This window comes from Tenrec ecaudatus, chromosome 12 (assembly GCF_050624435.1).
Source record: "Tenrec ecaudatus isolate mTenEca1 chromosome 12, mTenEca1.hap1, whole genome shotgun sequence".
NCBI classification, from domain to species: Eukaryota; Metazoa; Chordata; class Mammalia; order Afrosoricida; family Tenrecidae; genus Tenrec; species Tenrec ecaudatus.
In genome coordinates, this window is record NC_134541.1 from 52,104,026 (window position 1) to 52,127,559 (window position 23,534).

Sequence of the window (23,534 nt, forward strand, 5' to 3'; positions counted from 1 at the left end):
AACCATTTCCCCATCTGCCACAAATTAGACTTCTGCTGCATACTGTTAAGCTATCTTTTCAGAACTTGTAAATAGAAAGCTCGATTAACAGTCCGACCTCAAGGACTGAACTCCAAATGCACTACATGTTGACATTTTTGTCTGTTTTGGAAGCTGGTGGACATTCCGATTGAGGTTGTCATTGGTAGACATTTCACCTCTTTTGAAACCAGAAAACCCTTGTACACTTGAGTTTTCCCCATAGCACTGTCCTTGTAAACGACATACAACATCGCAACAGTTTTGTGGCATTTTTCCCAAGCAGGAAACAAAATTTCACAGCCGCATGCTGTCCTCTTAAATTGGCCATCACAAAAAAATAAAACCGAGGTTCGAGCAAAATTGTTCTTATGGAAACACTGACTGTGACCAGAGAGAACCTTCCCAGGTGACGCAGACGCTCGCCTTGCGGGGAAAACGAACACTGTGAAGACTCCGCCTGGCAGGGCTTTGTTCCTGTTTGGGGGCACCCCTCGCATAGTGCAGCCACTATGAAAAGTGGGAAGGTGCTCCCCTAAAAGATCTCCCTTTCACAGATGATGTAAGATATGAAAATAATAATAATTTATAATTTATCAAGGGTTCATGAGGAAGGTAGGGTGGGTAGGGAGGGGAAAAATGAGGAGCTGATACCAAGGGATCAAGTAGGAAAAAATTTGAAAATGATGATGGCAACATATGTACAAAAGTGCTTGATACAATGGATGGATGTATAGATTGTGATAAGAGCTGTAAGGGTCACCAATAAAATTACTTTAAAAAGAAAAAAAGCACCACTAGATTGTGGTAGCAATTGCACAATACTGCTTGATGTGATTGGACTATGGAATGATATGATATCTGTATTAGCTTCCAATAAAATGGTTTTGGAAGAAACTGGAAAAAAATCTCCCTTTTGATCCATTTAATATTTGTTTTATTTTAATATTTTCTTTTTATTGAGGTTTTTATTTGTTTTACTTTGCTATTGTTGTTATCTATTTAAAATGTTTTTCTGTATATGAAATTATGATAGGCAAATCTTTAGTCACTGGATTAATGTCCTTGGAGATTTGGTAGGAGAGGAGGTTGGGGAGATGGGGAGCTAATAACAATGAATACAAGAATGAAGAATATGTTCTAAAATTGATTGTGGTGATGACTGTACAACTCTTCTTGATGTGATTGAATGATTAGATTTTATAATATATTAATTAAATACTATAAAATATTTAAAATGATCACTTGTTTTTTAAAATCATACATTCAAATACGTTAGAAATAAAACTACCATCTGACCCACTAACCCTTCTACTAGAGGACTAAGAGCAGTAATACAACTATATAGATACACATCATGTTCATCACAGCACAATTCACAACTTCAAAATGCAAACAACCGAAATTCCCATCAATGGAAGACTAAATTTTAGTACCTATACAGAATGGAATGCTCGGCACCATTAAAAAATCATCATGCTGTGAGACAGCAAAGGCGATGGACCTGGAAGAGTTTATGCTGAGTGTAGTTAGTGCATGGCCGAAGGATACATATTGTGTTAGACCACTATCGTAAAAAGGAAACAAAAAAGAAAAATGTTTCACACTAAAAGAAACATTATTTGATGGTTCCCAGGGTTAAGAAGGAAAATAAGGGAGTGGATGTCATGGGATAGACATGTGATGACTTGGGTGAATGGGGAGGCAATATACAGTAAGAGGGTGGAGGTTGGCCAAAAATACTGGGGCCCAGGGAAGGCACTGGGAATTTGCAAGAGCCTCTGTAATTTAACTTTTAATATGTTGCAAGTACAAGTTTGCAGAGCAAATTGGTTTCTCATTCAACACTACATGCACCTTTCTGTCGTGACCGTGACTGCAGCCCCCACAGTTTAACAGCACTTTCCTGCCTCCTCCGTGTGCTATTGTCCTTCCTTGCCTTTTAAGCTTTACCCCTGAAAAAACGCCGCCCCTGGTTGATTGTTCACATGTATATTTTAATGGCTAGAATTTCTATAGATATATACATATATACACATACATGCATAAACAAGTTCACAGAAAAGTGAAATTAAAATAATGGAATTTTTCCATGAACTTTTGGAAATTGCTGTTATCATTTCAATCAAATAATTGTATTGTTTCTCTATTCTTACTAATACTTTATTTGATTAGCTCATCAATTAATAGTAGTCACTAGATCGCACAAATGGGTGAGCATTCTGCTACTAACTAGTTCAAGTCCACCCATAAGTGCTTTGGAAGAAAGGCCTGGTAATCTCAGAAAAATCATGGAAACTGAATATCCTGTGGCAGCAGATCTCAACATGTGGGTCGCGACCTGTTTGGGGGTCGAACAACCCTTTCACAGGGATCACCCAAGACCATCGGAAAAACACATGTTTCTAATGGTCTTAGGAACTGAGACACCGCTCTTCTATTGTCTCTAGGTGGATCCGCCCACATGCAGATACGCCCACATAGGAGCACTAAGTGTGAAGACTGTTACCCATGCTACACCATGCTTCCAGACAAAATTTCATGTATTTGTAATTAGAAATAAATATTTCACAATATATAATTACATATTGTGTTTGTGATTAATAACTATGCTTTAATTATATTCCATTTGTAACAATGAAAATGCATCTGGCATATCAGATATTTACATGATGATTCATAACAGTAGCAAAATTACAGTGATGAAGTAGCAACGAAAATAATCTTACGACTGGGGTCATCAGAACATGAGGAACTGTATTAAAGGACTACAGCATTAGGAGAAGGTTGAGAACCACGGCCTTATGTACAATTCTGCTCTGAAATACCTGGGACTACATGAGGGGAAACTCCAAACCCCCCTGGAAGTTTACAGCATGCATTTTTCCCACGAGGCCAGCATGGAGCACCTTGTTCAGAGTTAGTGCACCCAGTGGCACTGCCTGGGAAGGTCAAAGTTTTCTTCAAAGCAGTTTCCCTTGAACCTCACTTGCTGTGATGACCAATTTAAGAGAACAGCATGATGCTGTGAAATTTTGTTTCTTGCTCAGGAAAAATGCCACAGAAACTGTTGTGATGTTGAACACAGCTGACAAAGCCAGTGCTACGAGGAAAACCCAAGTGTGGGAGTTGTTTTCTCATTTCAAAAAAGGGGAAATGTTGATTAATGACAAACCTCATTCTGGAAGTCCGTAAACTTCCCAAACAGACAAAAATGTCTACTTGTAGTGCAATTGGGGTTCACTCCACCAGGTCAGACTGTTAATCAAGCTTTCTATTTAGAGGTTCTGCAACGATTGAGTAACAGTGTGCGCCCAAAAAAGTCTGGTATGTGGCAGATGGGGGACTGGCTTTGTCACCACCCAATGTACCTGCTCATGCAACCATTTCAATGTGCCAGTTTGGGGCAAAACCAGAATGTATCTCTTGTCCCATGCACCTTACTCACCTGACCTCACTGTGCAACTTTTTGGTTTCTGTGAATGAAGAGGGACATGAAAAGACAGCGATTTGACGATGTAGAAGAGGTCAAGAAACCTACGAGGGAGGTGCTTTCAGCCATCCAAACAGATGAGTTTGAAAATGTTTCCAAGAATGAAATTGCAGCTTTGATAAATGTTTTAAGTATAACGGAGAGTACTTTGAGGGTGATAAGGTTGTTTTGTAAAAAAATTTAAATACATATTATTGGGAAAAAAAGTCTGGTTGTCTTGGGTATGCATCAAATAGATAGCAGCGGATCATTGTAGTTTCTTGTAAATATTATATAGCTAGATTATATATTTTTGACCTAACCCAAGAGTTTCTGATTTTAACATCAAGTTTAAATGGCTTATATTTATTGTGATTCTTAATTGAATTTAGGCTTTTTTTTAAGTCAACAGTTTGCTTTTCTTAACATCCTTTCCCTGTTATTTTATACTGATATAACACTACTATTTCCAGTCAAAGTTCTCCTCATACCATACAAATAAAGATGACTGATTTCTAGGTATCATCAAGCCCCACTGAGAGTTTTTTAGAGTATATATATTGTTGGGAGTTTTTTATGTATTGCGTTTTAAGGGTTGGTCAAAGAAAGTAATATATTTGAAACCCAAAGAACTCAAATAGAGAAATCAGAAAAACAACAAGGAACAAGAAGGGGTAAATTTGACAAGGAAAAATAACAATTACAGAGGATGTTTCTGAATCCTTCCAACACAGCACCCAAGAAATCTACCAGGAAGGTATTAGTGATGGACTGCTTCCAATGCACTAACACAAAGGACTTAATAAATATTAAGGACTCATGGAAAGGTCTTTCCAAAGAAAAAAACATTGTACATTCTTAGAGGAAAACTCACCTGCTGTTTCCCATGTAAATATTACAATAATCAAATGAGGGACCCATGAAAATGGAGAGATATAATCACAATTAGAATTCCTAGACACTGTAATTGAAAGACTAAAAGGGGGAAGCCTGAATGTGAGCCTTCGGGGTTCTCCAGCTGACTTTTATGAAGGGAGAGTCATTCTCAAAAATGTTTAATATGGGGAGTGAGTACCATATTAACTATTAAAAGTCTAAGAGGTGTGTTATAAAGCATGATGAACAAGTAACATAAAATGACATTATTTTTCTCAAATAGAACACTATAATGTCTTCAAGCCTTTGGAGGGGATGGGGGAAAATACAGACATCCAAACAAATTGGCCCACAGCATTCGTTACATGGAGCTTTCACCCAAAACTAGTGCTGCCAAGTGGATCTTGCCTCACAACAATGGAGACCTACCTCATAGGTGGCAAGGCTGTGGAGTTTTGCAGAGGTCGAGTGCTGCATCTTTCCTGGGAGAGCAGCGGATGGATATGAGTCGCCAACCTTTCAGTTAGCAGTCTAGCACTTCACCCATCGCCCCACCAGGACTCCACTTGAGAATTGGTGAATAACAATCCCAAGTAGTAGTACGGCATATACTTCATCACCTACATCTCCTTGCTATCTGTCTATAATTAATTTCTGAGATATGCAAGGATTTGTTTCAATATTGATTTGCTTTCAGAAAAATTCATACCTCAGTGATAAAATCCTAGAAAACATCTCCAAGCTGTATTATCCAAGTACAGCGATTCCTTTAGGGGTGTTTAGTGTGACTACACAAGTGTCCAAAATATTACTGTGAAATAAATGTTTATGAAATGTTTTTGTCCAACTTCTTCACTCAAGGAGTAACACAAAGATGCTGACATTTTACATGCTTATAGAGGGTTCCTCAGTGAAATAGCACTAAATGTAAAATGAGGCATTGAGAGAGTTCAGAAAACTTTATGTCTCAAATGCCAACTATTTAGCTTATTTTCTTTTTCTATTAGGAAGCTAGTATGCTAGTGTAGTATCTTATTATTTCATTATCACTACATTTTTAATGATCAGTATAGTATATTTCATTATTGCGGGAAGCCAAAGGATCAAGACACAGTTCTGTGAACATAACATTGGCATAGTGCATGGCTTAAATTTTTTAAAAAGATGTGAACCAGGGTTACATCCTCTCCCAATAATTATTCAAACTATATACTGAGAATATAATCAGAGGCTACATTATATGAAGAAGAATGCAACATCAGGATTGGAGGAAGGCTTACTAACAACCTATAATCAAGCAACCTTGCTGGCTGAAAGTGAGGAACACTCGAAGCACTTGCTGATGAAGATCAAAGATGGCAGCCCTCAATATGGTTTACAACTTAATGTAAAATAAACCTAAAATTCTCACAACTGAACCAGTAGGTTACATCATGATAAATGGAGAAAAAGTTGTCTATGCTCCTGGAAGCAGCAGTCAAGAGATCAAATAACTCATTGCCCTTGGTAAATCTGCTGCATAAGACCTCTTTAGAATCTCGAAAAGCAAAGGCGTTAGCTTGAGGACTAAGATGCGCCTGACCCAAGCCATGGTGTCTTCCCTGACCTCACATGCATGTGAAAGTTCAACCCTGAATAAGGAACGCCAAAGAAGAATCAATGCTTTTAATGTATGGTGTTCAAGAATATTAAAAGTATCATGGACTACCAAAAGAACAACAGAAACACCTTTCTTGGAAGAAGTGTAACCAGAATGCTCCTTAGAAGCGAGGATGCTGAGCCTTCATCTCGTGTTCTTTGGACATGTTGTCAGATCTCAGAGAAGGACATCGTGCTTGGTACAGTGGAGGGGTAGCACAAAAGAGGACGGCTTAAACAAGACGGACTGACACAGCGGCTGCATCAATGGGCTCAAACAGAAGAACAATTGTGAGGATGGACAGGACTGGGCAGTGTTTCCTTCTGTTTTACGTGGGTTGCTATGAGCAGGAACCACATCAATGTTTGGTTTGCTTTGGAATTTCTGATGCCTGTTACCTGATCTCGTAATCGCACAGGCTAGGATGCTTCTTCCATGTGGGTTTGTTGTGTCTCTGCTAGATGGCTGCTTGTTTAACTTCAAGCCTTTAAGACTCCAGACGCTCTTTTTTTTGATAGCTGGGCACCATCAGCTTTATTCATCACATTTGATTATGTACCCATTTTGTTTTCAGCGATAGTGCTGGAAAGGTGAGCATCACAGAATGCCATGTTGTTAGAACAAAGTGCTCTTGCACTGAGGCAAGGCTTGAGCAGAGGCTTGTATTCCTCAATGCAATGCCATATAATGTATGTACATAAGCCAATACCTCTATTTTTATAAATTAATATATTTACATATGTATATACCTATGTTTATACCTCTATGCATAGCTTTGCTTCCTAGATTTTTCCTCTTTTTCCTTTTACCTTCCTCTTGCCCCATCATCATGCTTTCACCCTTCTTCTGCCTCTTAGTAACTCCTCTCAGCTAGATTGCTGTTGGTCCAACACCCCTAGGATCTCTACATCCTCCTTGTTGTTGATTTTAATTCCCTAGTTGTTCCCCTGTCTATGGCATTCTTTGCTTGGCACTCCCATTGCCCACCTCCCCCACCCCCAAGTCTCTCTGGAACCATTAGTCCTGTTGCTTTCTCCTTGGGCTTGCTTCCCATGCCTAACTTATATAGGTAGGCAAAAAATATCCAATAATGGACAAAACACAAAAGATTGAATAAAAAATGAACAAATAGGTAAGTAACAAGCAAAAAATCATACATAATTCCAGGTCTGTCAGCTGACCCATCAGTCCTGGGGTTTCCGGGAACTGCCCCTCCTAGTCTGAAGTCTATTCTGGGGACTCCTCACGGGCTTTGTGGCTTGGCTTTGTTCCAGTTACCAATCTGTTATGTCCTCCTTTTGGTTTGTCTCACTGTGGTGGGTTCAGACTGGCCTCACTTCCTGCCTTGTGTCCCCAATATTGACCTCTGTCATGGTATGCACCCGTGAGGGGACATCGTGTCTTGAGCTGCTGTCGGCCCTACAGTCCTCTCTGTGCCTTAGTGGCTCAGTGCAGGGCTTGTGTGCTGACGTGGGGTCTAGACCCTCAACTCTCACTTTTTCCTTCTTGGTTTGCTTCCATGGGGGTGTGGCAGGCCGGCTCCTCTTCCCAACCTGTAGGTTTAGTGTTGTTCTCTGTAGCACCTACCCCCTAGAAGTATGTGCTACAGTTTTATATTGTAGTTAGTAGAACTAAAGTTTGCATGGTTAAAAAATTTATTTAAAGTTTTTGCCATTATTAAAATTATTTTTAAAGTTTTTGCCATTATTAAAATCTATTTAAAGTTTTTGCCATTATTAAAAACATTTCTAACTTAACACAAACTGTCTGGTATATTGTAGTGGTTGTTTATATAAAATATTCTGGTTAGTATTTGCCGAAGTTCCTTGGAACCTTGTCCTTGTCTATATAGACATTCATGATACAAACACACAAACAAACAACCCTGCAGCTTGGTATACCCCATCTAATCAACCTTACCATACGGGTGAGGGGACTGAGGCTTTGAGTGCTTCACAGACACCAATGGTATAGAATAGGATTTAAGGTACATTCTTTGTGGCCTCGGACTATAAGGCATCATTTTAGTGCTAATTACTTAATTACTACTAATTTTATTATTACAGACATAACTCATGTTGTTAAGTTTAATTTATTGTACTTCACACATAACTGTTGTTTTCCACACTGCAACTTTGTGGCAAGCATGCATCAAGCAAGTCTATCAGTATCATTTTTCCAACAGGACATGTTCAGCATTTGTGTCTGTGCCACATTTAGGCAATTCTCACAAAATCTCAAGCCTCTTCATAATGCAACCGAACAATTAAAGACTACTGTGTATTCACAGTGAAACCAAGAAATTCCAAGATTCCCTTCATTGTGATGGTCTGAAACCGAACCCACAGTATTTCTGTCTGGAAGGAAGAGTAATAAGAGACTAGATGCTGAAAGTGTCTTCAGATACATCTAAAATTAGGAGCCTGACTGAAGGAGAGGCATGGACTGGACATCAAGAGATCCACAGTTCTGCCTCTCAATGTGCATAGGTGTGTGTGCACATGAGCGCTACAGAGGACACTGTCCTGTGCACTCGGTTATGCTCACTAATTACCTGGAGACGATGTTATTAGGCGCCCTCTAGTGACTCTGACCCATAAAGATCTACTGACACGCTGCTCGGTCCCCACCATCCTCAGTTATCCCTGTGCTTGAGTCCATCCTTGCAGCCAAGGTGTCAATCCATCTCCTGGAGTGCCTTCCTCTATTCGCTGCCCCTCCACTTTACCAAGCAGGATGTGCTTCTCCAGAGACACAACGTTACCCCGACAGCCTGCCCGAAGCATGGAAAACAAAATCTCTCCAGCCTTGCATCTAATGAGCACTCTGATCATTCTTCTTCCAGGACCGACTTACTAGTCCTTTTCGCAGCCCGTGGTACTTTCAATAGCCTTCCCTAGCACCACAATGAAAATGCATGAATTTTTCCTCAGTCTTCCTTATTCAAAGTCCAACTTTCACTTGCATATGAAGCAATTCAAAATACCATGGCTTGGGTCAGGTGCACCTGAGTCCTCACATAGCATCCTTGATTTTCAATACTCTGAAGAGGTCTTGTGCAGATTTCCCCGCAGGCAATGTGTCTTTTGATTTCTTGACTGCTGCTACCATGAGCATTGATTGTGGATCCAAACATGAGGCTCTTGCTAGCTTCACTTTTCAGACAAAGAAATTGACACATTATGCAATTTGCCTAGATGTACACCTAGAAAGTCTTGTTCTGTAGTCATTACATGAGTCTTAATAATAAGGATAAAAAGTAATGTTTCAGGACGCAAGCATCTATGGTCAACTCTCTCTATATATAGATTTTTTGTTTTTAAAATTGTTTTTTGTTTTTTTCTACTTAAAAAAATTTTTTTTCTCTATATTTTTTAAATCGAGGAAGTAATTAAGAATTTCAGGATAGGTCACAGAATAAGGGGAGAAAGAAAGGAACTTGAGAAGGACCTATGAGGAATTTGAATGATTTAGATCGTGTTCTGTTTGTTACATTGAGTGGAAAGTTCACTGCTGTCCAATTTATCAAAGCACTCCCTAACTCACACATGTCACAACTTACCTGTGTGCGTGAAATATAAGGTAAGAAATGGGATTTCTCTTTACTTACCCAGGATTTATGACATATGTAAGTTAAATAAATCACTCTTCTCTGTTTCCAGAGTGGACCGAATTCAATCAAGTTTGGCAAATATTTGGCACAAGTACTACCCCTTCCTTCCATGGTGGGGACCGGCCACTAATATAGCACGCTGCCTCCCATCCAGGGTCAGTGTTTTCAGACAGAACCCTTAAGGCTAATTATGAACTGGTGGTTGTGGCTGCATACCAATTTGGGGAGTTTGATATGAACATAATCAATATTCTTGTTTCCTTTTTCATATTCCAAGTTTTTCTAATTACATTTAATCAATGTTCTTTTCATTAGGAAGTTCTTTTAATTAGAAAATTCTAGGTTCTCAGCATTAAAATGTTGTTGTTTTTCCCCCCAAATACACAATTACCTGTTAAATTTGAAGCATCAGCGGGACTCAGTTGCAACCAATGGCGTGCATCAGAGTCAGCTGCAACATCTGTGGGAGTGTTCAATTCTTGGTCCTCTTCAGAGCTTTGCCAGGCACTCATGGAAAGCTCCGCCTCATTGTTAAACCCCAGAGGTATGTCACTGCTGACACTTTCACCTAACATAAGAGAACAAAAGTTTGAGATAACAAATATGGAAAATCACAACATTCAAAATCACCAATAGGCAGGTGTACTAGCTAAAAGTTTGGTGGTTCAAATCCACTCAGAGGATTACTTGGCAATCTACTTTTGAAAGGTCACCGTCAATGAAGACCCTATGGGACACATAGGATCTGACACACATGGGCTATCCATGAGTTAGAATTGACTTGATGACAACTAATTGTTGGTTAAACACTTAAATATGTAACACAACAGGAACTGTTTGTTCAGAGGCTTGGGAAGAAACTGCAGAGCATGACGGAGTTCAAAAGGTACTTGTCTGGGGCTCTTAGTCAACAGCACAAGGTTTCCAAGCACAGGGCATTACCTGCCCTTACAAGTTTTCACAATCTATCCATCACTCCTCTACCACCCTTTGCGAGGTACCTCAACCACTGACGATGATTTCATAGACCCACGGGATTCCATTAAGTCACTTGGTTTTCCACTACAACTTATTCACCAACAAAAGAGGGGGTGGATGGAGGAAGAGGGTGGAAACTGATTCCACTTCTAATGCAAGTTTATTCTTTGACTGAAAGCGTCAAAGAATGCGTACAATTGGCACCTAGACACAGGTCAGATCAATAATCGAGGACTGCTGGGGGGTGAGAAATTCCACTAGGATTTTGTCAACAATCTCCCCATTAAGTCATATTATGTGTGTATTTGTAATAATACAATGATTCTTTCAAAGGCTAATAAGACAGGGTATTTAATCTGATATAAAACAGACCCCAATAGCTAAATTCCTTAAAGTCTATCTGTTTCAAACCAATTTCCTGGCTGCTCATCCTTCCTACTGCTCTTTGTATCTATCACTACCAGGGCCCCAGCCATGATCCTGCTAACCTGCAGTCCTCTGCTGTGGTTAGCTACCATCATGTTGGCCTCCAAATCATGACAACTTCAAGTACATGTAGCTCAAACTACAAGGATCCATAGTGTTTCTATTGGCTGATTTTCATAAGCAGGTCACTAAATCGTTCTCCCTAGTCTGTTTAGTCCGTAAATTTCATTGAAACCTATTTAGCATCCTAACACCACACATCTCTGCTGACATGAGCGGTGGCTGTTCAGGAGGCGCACTAGCCAGAGAAGAACCTGGGTCTGCTGCAGAAAGGCGAGATTCTTCCACTGGACTCCCAGTGCCCTCTGCCATCCTCTAGTCACATGCAAAGGACGGAAAAGTGTGCCAGTAACCATATACCTAACCTGTGACGCTCTACAACTTCATCTTCTACAAAACTAAAAGTCAGCAATACCTGAGGCTACAGCCCAGGTGCCTCCACACTCACCAAAGAGCCATCTTGACTTACAAGCTGGGGTTGCTGATGGCCAGTACCTGACTTCTTGGAAACAGGGCATTATGGCTCTATTTTATATGATCGAATATCTGAGGATTCTAATCAAAATGCTTTTTTGGTAACACTGAGCCTATTACTACAATGGGCTTCGGAAGTGTTTGCTCCAAATCTGCGGGAACTTGCTAGAAAAGAGGATTTTTTTCTTTCTACATCAGTATGCGCACCATCAGCCTTGGCATTCTTTTGTTTCAGGTGTGGTTAACCTTTCATCAGTCCTGGGATTCCAGTAATAAAAACATTCCGATTTATAAGCATGGTTTATAAGTATGGCTCTTGAGATAAAATGACACTTGGGTCAGAGAATGGGTGCAAAATAAACACCAATTCTGAATCTGAAGGAAAACAGACCACATTTATGCAACTTACTCTTCTGTCTTTCGCTACATTTTCCTTGCATGTGGTGGAAGCCATCTTTTAAATCCAGTTCAACGGGACTGCTGCTTCTTCGAACTAAGATCTTTAGACAAAATGAAATTTTGCATTTGTTACAGGAAATTTTAATATTTATAAGACTGAAGTTTCTAGTCAACATTTCTTTAAAAATTATGAGCAACAAAATGGTTCACATTAGAGAGATGTGTGTTCACAAATTACTATAACTGAACTATTACTCAAGACCTGTAACTTTAATTTATTGGTTCTACTTTCTTAACTGATATACACTTAAATAGATCTGTTAAAAAAGGAAAAATAATAATTGACCAATGTATTTTTAAAGTCTTACTAGTTCCTGGGGTAAAAAAATAACCACATTTATAAAATAACATATTTATAAGCAGGATAATTCTCCAGATGGTCTCATGTTAGCATGAGATAGCAAGGAATGAACCATCTCTAGTTCACGCAGTACCTTCTTATTTAGATGTGCAACAGACTTTGCTGAGCACTCCGTGTGTTAAACAGAGATGATTTAAACATTAGAATGCAAGCTGCCTGCGTCTGCTAGGAATTTATAACTTCCTCGGAGAGAAAAACAGCATACTCAAATTACACCGAATCAGTGTACTATACATAATCAAAATGTGCAAATAAACTCTCCAAAGAGGATGCAGTTATCTTCACTGGCACACAGTGACACGAGAGCTGTAAGCTATTAAAGAAGACAGAAGACATTAAGAAGCAGAGAGAAGGAAAGAGAGTCAGGCAACAATCCTGGCATGGTAATTAGCAGGCTCGGCGTGGTATGGGGGAAGGTGCCCATTATAGTAGGCAGTGTAGGGCCCAGAGAAGCAGCAGCAGGAGAAAAACATGCACATCTTCTAAAACAGGCATCTGAAATAAGATGGACTTTCAATCTCAGGATTAGAAATTTTGACCCAATATTGGCAAAATGACTTAAAATGTTTAGATTAAGAAGAAAATTGCTATGAAATTGTTATGGCAATTCAGAAATGAGAGAATTGGGTTTCTGAAGCTGGAAATAGTAAAGAAAAGACAAGTGAGAGAGATTCTGCAGGATAAGAGGTAAAGTTTGTAATAAGCTATATACGATCATAGGGAAAATAAAATCACAAAAGGATATGAGTCTGGGGGCTACGAGAATGATGATGTCAAAGGCAGGAAGGCAGGTGAGCAGGCAAGAAAAAAGAATGAATCTGAAAAAATTTCTCACATTTGAACTTTCAACTATAAGCTGAACATCCCAAAGAAATGTCTTATAGGGAGTAAAAATCCAAAATTGGTGGAAAAGGCCAAGATACAGATTTAAGACCCACCACTAAAGATAAAAAAAAAAGCCTAGGATTTAATGAACCAACCAATTCACCCACTGCTATTGAGTCCATTCTAACTCAAAGCAATCATGGAGTCTACAAATATATATGAAAAACAAGCAAACAAACATCACACAACCATAGGGGAGAATAATACATATTTAATGTCCTTAATGGTAATATTTCCAAGATAGTCCCTAAATGAAAAGCAGGACAAAGATTTTTCTGATTATGAGAGACCAGATACCCTTTAGTTTTAGAGGTCGATACCACAAAAAGTTTTGGTTGCAATTTGGAACACGCAGGAAGCAAAAGAAACCTACAAGTGGTCTACAGCATGATAAGAAACCAGGGAAGTGACATGGGACTACCCCGAGGGTAAATCCAGTGTTGTCACAGCCACTGGCAGAAGGACCAAGACTCCACAATGAACTTAGTACTCCGGGTTCCTGGAAGAAACATGCAAATGTTGCTTAGGTGAAAGATCATCAATCTACATATAGCATTTCTCAAAAGATGATGAATGGCCAGCTAGCAGCACATGGCAAATATCACCATATATCCAAGAAAAGAAATGACCAGGTATGAGAATCTCAAACACAAAAAGATCAGATTTGGGTTTATAAGGATTTCAGATAATCAGATATAAAATTTAGGGTTATACTTTGTGAATTTCTTCAATATGAACAAGCAACAAGAGATTATTTAAAAATAGTAATTTATAGTTTTAAAATTCAACTTAAACTTTCAAAACCAAAAGTATAATTGCTGAACACGTTAAGATCTCAATGGACATATTAAACAGTGGGCTAGATATAAGTTAAAGGAGAATTACTGAACTGAAATGGGAGGGGGTTTCAAAGAATTGATGGGGAAACTCTATTATCTCTCGATTACATTTATCTATAAACCTTTGAAGGTGCTTCACACTTAGGATCCACCATAGAGTGAAGGATAATGGAAATATAAACGAGAGCTTAAGATACATGGAGGACAGAACAAGAAGTCGAATCCATTTCCCCTAAAATCCCAGAAAAAAGAGAAAAATCAAAAAGAGGCAATATTTGAAGAAACTTTCAAAAGTAAGAAAAGTATCCTCTCACCATACTTACATTCAATCTGATTAAATTATCAGAGAAGCTAGATTATGTGGAAATCAGCATCAAGACCGGAGGAAGGTTTATTATGATAAACGTGTATGTGTTGGTATATAACCTTTTAAAAATAAGGAAACATGTAATCCTGGTTATCTTATAGCTCAGAGAAATAAAGAGGTTATTTCCATTTTATTATGTAAATTTTACATAGACTGTTCTAAGAGCATATACTACTTTCCAAAAAAAGAAAAACAGAAAAAAAAAAGAAAAACAGGGTATCCGTGCAGATAATTATACACTGCTTTTGAATTTTGTACATTACATTTAAGTTTGTTTTTAGCAAACAATGAATGTTCTTTCACTTTTTAAAAAAGAATTTAAAGATCCTTAAAAGTGCTTTATCAGTAGGAGATCGCCATCTAAAATGCTATCAGAAACAGGAAATCTGAATGTATACAACAGACAGGGAGAGCTACTTCACAATAAAGAAGGTCAAATACAGATCAAGTGATATATGTAATTTCCTCTCTCCCCACGATTTTGGTATATGACTGTCACTTGACATAGAAAGCAAGCAAAACTTTGGAAGCTCTCATGGTCTTTTACCTACATGAATGAAAAATATTCAAAAAGAGAAACACTTCACTGCTACCAATACATTTACTTACTGTATCAATAATCCATTGTTTATTTTTAATGACAACCTGCCTGATATTGTTTGAAAATATCTTACTGTTATTCTTTCATGTTCTCTTTTCATGTGTCCTTTATTTTCTTGAACAGGTTTCGGGTCTGAAAAATTTGAATTCTGTGCATTCTCTATCTTTCGACCTACATATGGAGAGGAAGGTCAACAGAAAGATGTTTCAGACAAGATATTTTTACAAACAGCTTATTTTTAGATTATATCTCAAATGACACATATAAATGGGGTTGCAAACTGCTAATTGTGGGTCAAATTCAAACTACAGATTTGGTATCTTTGATCAGCATAGAACATATAAGTTGGTGAAGTGGATGTTATTTATTGAAGCGGGAATATGAGTTTGCTAGTACATCTACTTGGATCATTATTTTAGCATAGGAGAGGGCAGCAAGGGGCTCTGGAGCTCTGGGGCAGATTCCTCAGGAGCAGCTGCCTGGTGAGCCAGGTCAGCAGGCAGGTGGAGGAGAACAGCACACGTAGAGGAGATCGCCATTCTTCTGTATTTAAAACTCGTTGTATTGGGGCTCGGACCACTCATCGACTGCATCAGGCATGTTGGTATGTAGGCTGCCTCCATTCTTTTCTGCACATTTACTTTCTATTGAGCTCTTGGTATTAGCTCCTCTTATAGAGAAATATGAGAGAAGGCACGGGTAACCAGTATCAGCAGTTTGTTTTCTTTTCTCTCTCCCTGCTCTCTCTTTTATAATTTAAAAGATCATTTTATTGGGGGCTCTTTCAGCTCTTATAACAATCCATACATCAATTGTATCAAACATATTTGTGCATATGTTGCCATCATCATTTTCTTATCGAGTCCTTAGTATCAGGTCCTCTTTTTCCCTCCTCCCCAACCCTCATGACCCCTTGATAAATTATTATTATTTTCATATCTTACACCAACTTCTGTCTCCTTTCCCCCATGGTTTCTGTTGCTCGTCCCCCAGGGGTTGGGGTGGTGGTGTTTATGTGTCAGTCGTTGTGATTGGCTCCCTCTTCCTCTCCCCACCTTTCCTTTAGCCTCCTGGCATCTCTATTCCCATTCCTTTCTCTGGATTCCGTGTGTCATGAGCTCCAACTCTTTTCTGTACCTGTGCACATGCTTGCGTCTAGCCCACAGTGAAAGGCAGGACTGCGGTCATGGTAGTGGTGGGTGAAGAAGCCTCAAGGAACCAGAGGAATATTGTGTTTTTCATCAGGGCTATACTGCACCCTGGTTGACTCATGTGCCCTTCCACGTGCCCTTCTGTGAGGGGATGGGTTTTGGGTCTCTGCTCCAAACCCCCTTGTCCTAAACAATATGATTTGTTTGTTTGTTTATTTTGGACCTTCTGATTCCTGTCACCCGGTCCAGTCAACACCTCATGATCACACAGGCTGGTGTGCTTCTTCCATGTGGGTTTTTTGGTTCTCTGCTAAATGACTGCTTGTTTAATTTCAAGCCTTTAAGACCCCAGATGCTATCGCTATCTTTTGATAGCCGGGCACCATCTGCTTTCTTCACCATATTTGTTTAAAAGAGGCCAGACTTTGGGGTCAGTTGTGGCCTCATTATGTGAACAGAACTCTGGCTTCAGGTCACAAATATGTGAAAAGGAGGCACAGTAAACAAACAGGATACACCCCCCCCCCCCAGAGTCACTGTTTTTTCACTCGTGAGTTCTGGGTGAATGGGTCGGGGTCTTGGACAGGCTAGCATTTCCACTGCTGTTGTTCTTAGGTGCCATTGAGTTGGTTTCAATCCATAGCACCACTGGCTCTTGTTCATATGCTGCTTCCTGACATGGTGGAGACTGCTGACGAGTTCTTTTCATGACTCGGAGTATTTCCCCCCATCTTTTCTTGATGCTTTAGCCTCAGTCAATATTTTGCTCATAGAATCTTTCACAATTGCAACTCGAGGTTTGAAGGTTTTCTTGAGGTCTTTCAGTTTCAGAAATGCTGAATGTGTTCTTCCCTTTGGTTTTCTAATTCTGTCACATTTTATTACAATATTTGGCTTTGTCTTCTCAAGTTGCCCTTTGAACATTCTATTCAACTCTTTGACTTCATCGTTTCCTCCATTTGCTTGAACTACTCTATGATTAAGAAAAATTTCAGAGTCTCTTCGGACGTCCACTTGAATTTTTTCTTTCTGGAAGCATGTCACCGTGCTTGACACTGCTCTGACAAATTATCTCACCTCAGTCACAATTTGAATGCCCTCAGACTTGAGGGGTCTGCGTTAGGTTGGGCTGACTTAGAGAAACAAATCCAGTGACACTCAAGTATGTTTAAGAAGAGATTTACATCCAGAATTAAATATCAAGGAAACATCCTAGCCCAGTGCAACTGAAATCCTTTAGTCCGATACTAGTCCATAAGTCTCTCTTCAAGTCACACAGCCATAATGCAGTGATGCAACGTGATCACAGGCTAGTAGGTGCCAGGTGTTGTGGAGCTGAGGTCGGTGGAAAATATGGCAAGGTTCCAGCAGCTCTTCTCATGCCAGAGGCAGAGAGATAGAGAGAGGCCGGCCTCCAGAGAGCTATGTATCTCTGCTGCACCTCCCAGGGAGGGCAGCAGGCTGTGACTTGATTCATAGGCTAAACTCCATCCATATCGTCTTATAGGTGCCATTTGGGCACCAGAAGTCCGAACTATCACAGGGACCCTTCTCTGTTACTGTCTCCAACAATGTTCTGCTTCCGTTCTTTGGGCCTTCAGTGTCTGATAACGTTTCATAGCTATACATAAGGTTTTCAGCAGCTTCTTCTTCCAGAGGGGGGACCCAAGTCCTTCTTGGTTATCTGCTCTTAGTCTGGAAACTCCACTGAAACCTGTTCACGTTGGGGGAGCTTGCTGGCATTTGAAATGCCAGTGACACAGTTTCCAGCATCACAGTAACACACAGCCACCACAGGACAACAAGCTGACAAACAAGTCATGGGGCATTCCCCCAGGGAACAAAACTCAACATAGTTCCAGATAGGATAAGTCTGTGCCTGGCTACAAATTCTGGCTTGATACGTTCTGGCTTTGGTTTGAAATGGCACTAGCCCAACCAAAGTCACAGTGTAAAGAGAGAAGTGCAGAGGACAGCCATAGGTGGCTGCAGAGCATGAAACAGCCCGGGGCTACTTACAAAATGACTCCCGGATCCTGAGAGGTATTTGGCCACTGAAGTTTCACAAATGCGAATTTTCACAAATAACCAGGTCTTTAGACCCTAGCCATATTGCTAAATGAAGAGTGGATGTGTAGTCTTTGATACTAGACACAATTTAAATGTATTTTCAAAGTAAAACACATCATTCACTGTTTACAAGTCTAAGCACCAGTCTCCTTGCTTACTCCTAATTACTCACCATGAGACACATCTGAGCACAGCTGGTTGGTGATATCTGATGTGCTGCTGCTCCGGAAAATCTGCTGCTGTGCTTCCTCCACCACGAGGTGGCCAGCTTCCACACCGGGTGCATTTTCTAAGTGTTCACATTCTGCCACTTCTGTCAGTTGACATAAAACACATGTCTTTAATGTTTAAAAAAACAATTTCACCGACTAAAGCAGATGCTTCTATAAGTGAAATGATGGGTGCTTTTTAAAAAAATCTCAAAGATTATGCAGTAAAATAGTCTGTACTTGCATGGTAAAGCTCTCTATACTGGTATTCCACTCCAAGAATACAATTTCCTACTAAAATTTTAAAAATCCCTCCATCTCTTTTTTATTCAACAAAGTAAAGGAAGCAGAAAAGGGTGCCACTAAAAGAGACTAAGAAATGTAAAATCATTTGGTGTTTCAGGAACAATCATACAAAAGAATCAGAGATGTGGGAGATGCATGCAATGGGCAATTAACAGGTGAGGAAATTAGAAAGCAATACACACACATATGCATACAAATACAATTAAGGAAAAACAAGACAGTCGTTTCTATCATTCTTTGTAACAGATAAATGCAAAACTATCTAAAATAAAACTTGTAATTATTGGTTGCATCACCACATTGCAACAGGTTTCTCTTTAAATGTGACCTTTTGGGGCCCTAGGTTTGCAGTTCTGCCAAGATTACCTGCTAGATCACAATCTTTTTCTTTTTAAAATCATCTTATTGGGGCTCATACAACTCTTACCACAATCCATACATCCATCCATCGTGTCAAGCACATTTGTACATTTGTTGCCCTCATCATTCTCAAAACATTTGCTTTCTACTTGAACCCTTGGTATCATCAGCACCTCATTTTCCCCTCCCTTCCTGCTCCCCCTCCCTCACAAACCCTTGATAATTTATAAATGATTATGTCAGATCTTACACTATAATATTTTTAATATTTTGCCATAGCTTACATCTCCCTTTACCCACTTTTCTGTTGTCCATCCCCCAGGGAAGAGGTTATACGTAAACCCTTATAGTAAGTTCCCCCTTTCCACCCCGCCCTGTCTCCACCCTCCTGGTATCGCCACTCTCACCACTGGTCCTGAAGGGATCATCCATCCTGGATTCCCTGTGTTTCCAGTTCCTATCTGTACCAGTGTACATCCTATGGTCTAGCCAGACTTGTAAGGTAGAGATAGTGGGGGAAAGCATTTAGGAACTAGAGGAAAGTTGTATGTTTCATCATTGCTATACTGCACCCTGACTGGCTCATCTCCACCCTGCAACCCTTCTGTGGGGGATGTACAGTTGCCTACAGATGGGTCTCGGGTCCCCAAACTGCACTCTCCCTCATTCACAATGACCTGATTTTTTGTTCTTTAATTCCTGATCCCTTCGATACTTCGTGATCACACAGGCTGGTGTGCTTCTTCCATGTGGGCTTTGTTGCTTCTGAGCTAGATGGCCGCTTGTTTACCTTCAAGCCTTTAAGATCCCAGATGCTATATCTTTTGATAGCCCAACACCATCAGTTTGCTTCACTATATTTGTTTATGCACCCACTTGTCTTCAGTGATTATGGGGCCAGGGTGTGGCACTCCATCAGACTCAACCAGAAAGCACTCCTAACGGCTAACAAACAGTCATTGAACTAACTACAGGCTTTTTTTTGTGCCACTGGCTTTTTATTGTTGTTGTTTTTTGTTTTCTTTTGTTGCTTATTTTGCTCTGTTGTGTTTTTGTGCCTGTTATTATCTATGCGAGTTTGTCTAAATAAGATAGGCTGGATGAACAATCTGTAGGAGAAAACAATGGGACCAACAGTTCCAGGGAGACATGGGAGAGGGAGAGATGGGGGGAAAGGAAGTGGTGTTAACAAAGCCAGGGAGAAAGGAACAAGTTATCCAAATCAGTGGTGAGGTGAGTGTAGGAAGCCTGGTAGGGCGTGACCAAGGGTAATGTAACTGAGAGGAATTACTGAAACCCAAATGAAGGCTGAGCCTGATAGTGGGACAAGAGGAAAGATAAAGGAAATAGAGGAAAGAGCTAGGAGGCAGAGGGTATTTATAGAAGTCTAAATAAAGGCATGTGCATATGTCAATATATATATGAGCATGGGGAAATAGATCTATGTGCACATATTTATGGGTTTAGTATTAAGGTAGCAGATGGACATTGGGCCTCCACTCAAGTACTCCTCTCAGTGCAAGAATACTTTGTTCTATTAAACTGGCATTCCATGATGCTCACCTTCTAGACACAACCACTGAAGACAAAGTGGGTGCATAAGCAAAATGTGGTGAAGAAAGCTGATGGAGCCCAGCTCTCAAAAGATATAGCGTCTGGGGTCTTAAAGACTTGAAGGTAAACAAGCAGCCATCTAGCTCAGAAGCCACAAAGCCCACATGGAAGAAGCACACCAGCCTGTGCGATCACGAGATGCCAAAGGGATCAGTTATCAGGCATCAAAGAACAACAACAACAAATAAAACATAACCTTGTGTGCTAGATCACAATCTTGCAGAGGGATTGGACAAGTTACAATAAATAAAGCGCAGAAAACCCTTGCAGGAACTGGACACTCTACTATGCAAGCTACCAGGGAACCACCTAAGGGACCAATCAGTTTGTGGTCTTGGCGGGAGGAATCGGCACATATAAAAGCCACTGCCATGAACTCCCAGTACGGTGTTCATGCACAAACATAACATAAACAAAGAGCATCAGAAAGACCTTTAAGTCTCTGAGTGAATTGAACATATGATGGAAAAAGCATGGAACATAGTCTACAAGAAGACGTCAAGAAGACAGGTGAATTTTCTGTAGGCCAGAAGCCAGCCAAACTGCTCTGCGTACTGTATAGGGTAGTTTCTAGTGCCCAACAACCAGAAATAAGTATAGCAACTTCTCTGCTGGACAACTGATTCTTTGAATAGTGCAGAACAATTCCCAGCACCCACCAGAGAGAGGTGGGTACCCTGTCTGCCCCTCACATTCCAGGTGACTCTGACTGAACGAAAGAGCGAGTGGTGCCTAAGCTTACATCCATATCCACAGTGCTGAGAGTTAAGTCAGAAGGAGGGTGGGCAAGTAGGAACACTGCACAGCTTGAGGACTACATTCCACCATGGCTCCTTGGTGCCATGAGGTCCTGGGTGCCATGACTGGGTCCACCATGGCTCCCTGGTGCCAAGAGGAATGCTGGCTCACATATTTTTACATATAGAGGGGATGGAGCCTGGGATTATCATCTATCCAATTCAAGCAATAAGCTCTGGTGGAAGCTCTCAAACTCTGGACTAGCCTAGGGTTAAAGTAACAGAAAGGACTAGCTTGGATTTTTCTTTATCATCACCCCCTTCTTTTGTTTTTAATGTTTTGATAAACCACCAACGCAGCTCACAATGGAACCACCCCTAGTACACATGAACCTTAATGCCAACAGAAGTCAGGCCTAGGATAATGGTCTGGAGACAAAGCAGCGGTCACTTGATACTTTGGGCTTTGTTTTGTTGTGCTTTGCTTCGCTGTGGTTCTTTTCTTCTGGTGTTCTGATAAACCATGAGCCGAGAGACACAGGGTACAAGAAGGTCAAATAACTCTCAATACCCAACAACTCCGTGTTGAACCGAAACGCTGCCACCCATCATCCTCACCCACTGGTGGGTACTTTCCTACTGTGCACATCTTGGATGGAGCATTAATTGTCCTGCATTAGTACATGAGAACGAACAAACAGCTTCTGGTTCTGACCCCTGTGTGATTGTGTATGTGGGAGTGTATGTGTATAGTTTCCAGTTCCAATTTGTTGATTGGCTCAGTTTTTGTAGGTGTGTTTGTATTGCTGTTGTCACTTCTTGCCTAGTTTTGTTTTTATTATGTCTTTTACACAACATCTAGTGGAATAAATTGCCCCCAAATGACTAAGGTAAACTCAACTCTACAACAACAACAACAACAACAATTAATGGGAAAGGGCCACCATTCATTCCATTATTTGATCAAGAAATACAAAATAACACAACTGTTGGAGACAATGGATAACCTCAGTAAAAAGAAAGACAAAAGAAAGTACAATACAAACAAATAACCAATAAACAGAGGCCAAAAATCTTGAAGGCATCGGAACTACCAAAAAGGAATTCCAAAAATGATACTTATATACTGTCAATAAATGTAGAAAAAGATTGAGTTACTAAATTAAAACAAACAAACAGAAAAGTCATTGGAATAACTCAGTTAAATACTTTAAGAGCAATCTAACACAATAAATTTTTAAAAATCACCATGATCACATTGGATTCATTACTAGGTATGCAAGAATAGTTCAACAATAGAAAAATCAATGTAATCCACCACAGAAGACAGAAAATAAGGGCCACATAATTATATCAATAGATGCAGAAAAGGCATTTGATAATATCCAACACCCGTTTCTGATAAAAACACATAACCTAATAGAAAGAGAAGGGAAACTCTTCAACACACACAAAAAGCAATATACAAAAAAGCAACAGCTAATGTCATGCTCAATGGGGAAGAGCTGGAAATATTTCCCTTGAGAATGGGAACCAGACAAGCATGCCTCCTATCACCATTCTATTCAACATTGTGCTTGAAGTCTTAGCCAGGACCATTAGATAACAAAAAGAAATCAATGGGTTACAATTGGACAAAAAAGTGAGCCTCTCATTATAGGCAGAGGGTATGATTTCATATGTAGAAAATTCCAAACACTCCACCAAAAGATTGCTGGAAACAATGGGGCCACAAAGGGGAAACAAAGTAGCAGGTACAAGATTAAGAAACAGAAATCAATTGGATTCCTGTATCCAGCAAAGATAGGTCAGAAACAGATATCAAACAAACACTATCATTTATAATGGACACACAAAAGATGAAATGCTTAGGAATGAACCTAACCAAACAAATAAATGAACCTGGACAAAGAAAACTAAAAACACTAATTTTTCATTAATCATTTTATTGGGGGGGGTTCTTACAAGTCTTATAACAATTCATCATTGAAGAGTATTAAGCACACTTGTACATATGTT

The 23,534-nt window shown here is 39.9% G+C and overlaps 1 protein-coding gene across 1 annotated transcript in view; it reads right to left on the bottom strand.

The window, feature by feature from the left end:
- The window catches only part of RALGAPA2 (Ral GTPase activating protein catalytic subunit alpha 2), a 415,476-nt gene that overhangs the window by 214,374 nt on the left and 177,568 nt on the right, over nucleotides 1-23,534 (bottom strand). The window contains exons 17-20 of the mRNA XM_075564042.1: nucleotides 18,462-18,602; nucleotides 15,142-15,239; nucleotides 11,966-12,056; nucleotides 10,010-10,186 (exon numbers count right to left, since the gene is read on the bottom strand). Of these exons, the coding sequence (XP_075420157.1) occupies nucleotides 10,010-10,186; nucleotides 11,966-12,056; nucleotides 15,142-15,239; nucleotides 18,462-18,602 (507 nt within the window). The remainder of the gene's footprint in view (nucleotides 1-10,009; nucleotides 10,187-11,965; nucleotides 12,057-15,141; nucleotides 15,240-18,461; nucleotides 18,603-23,534) is intronic.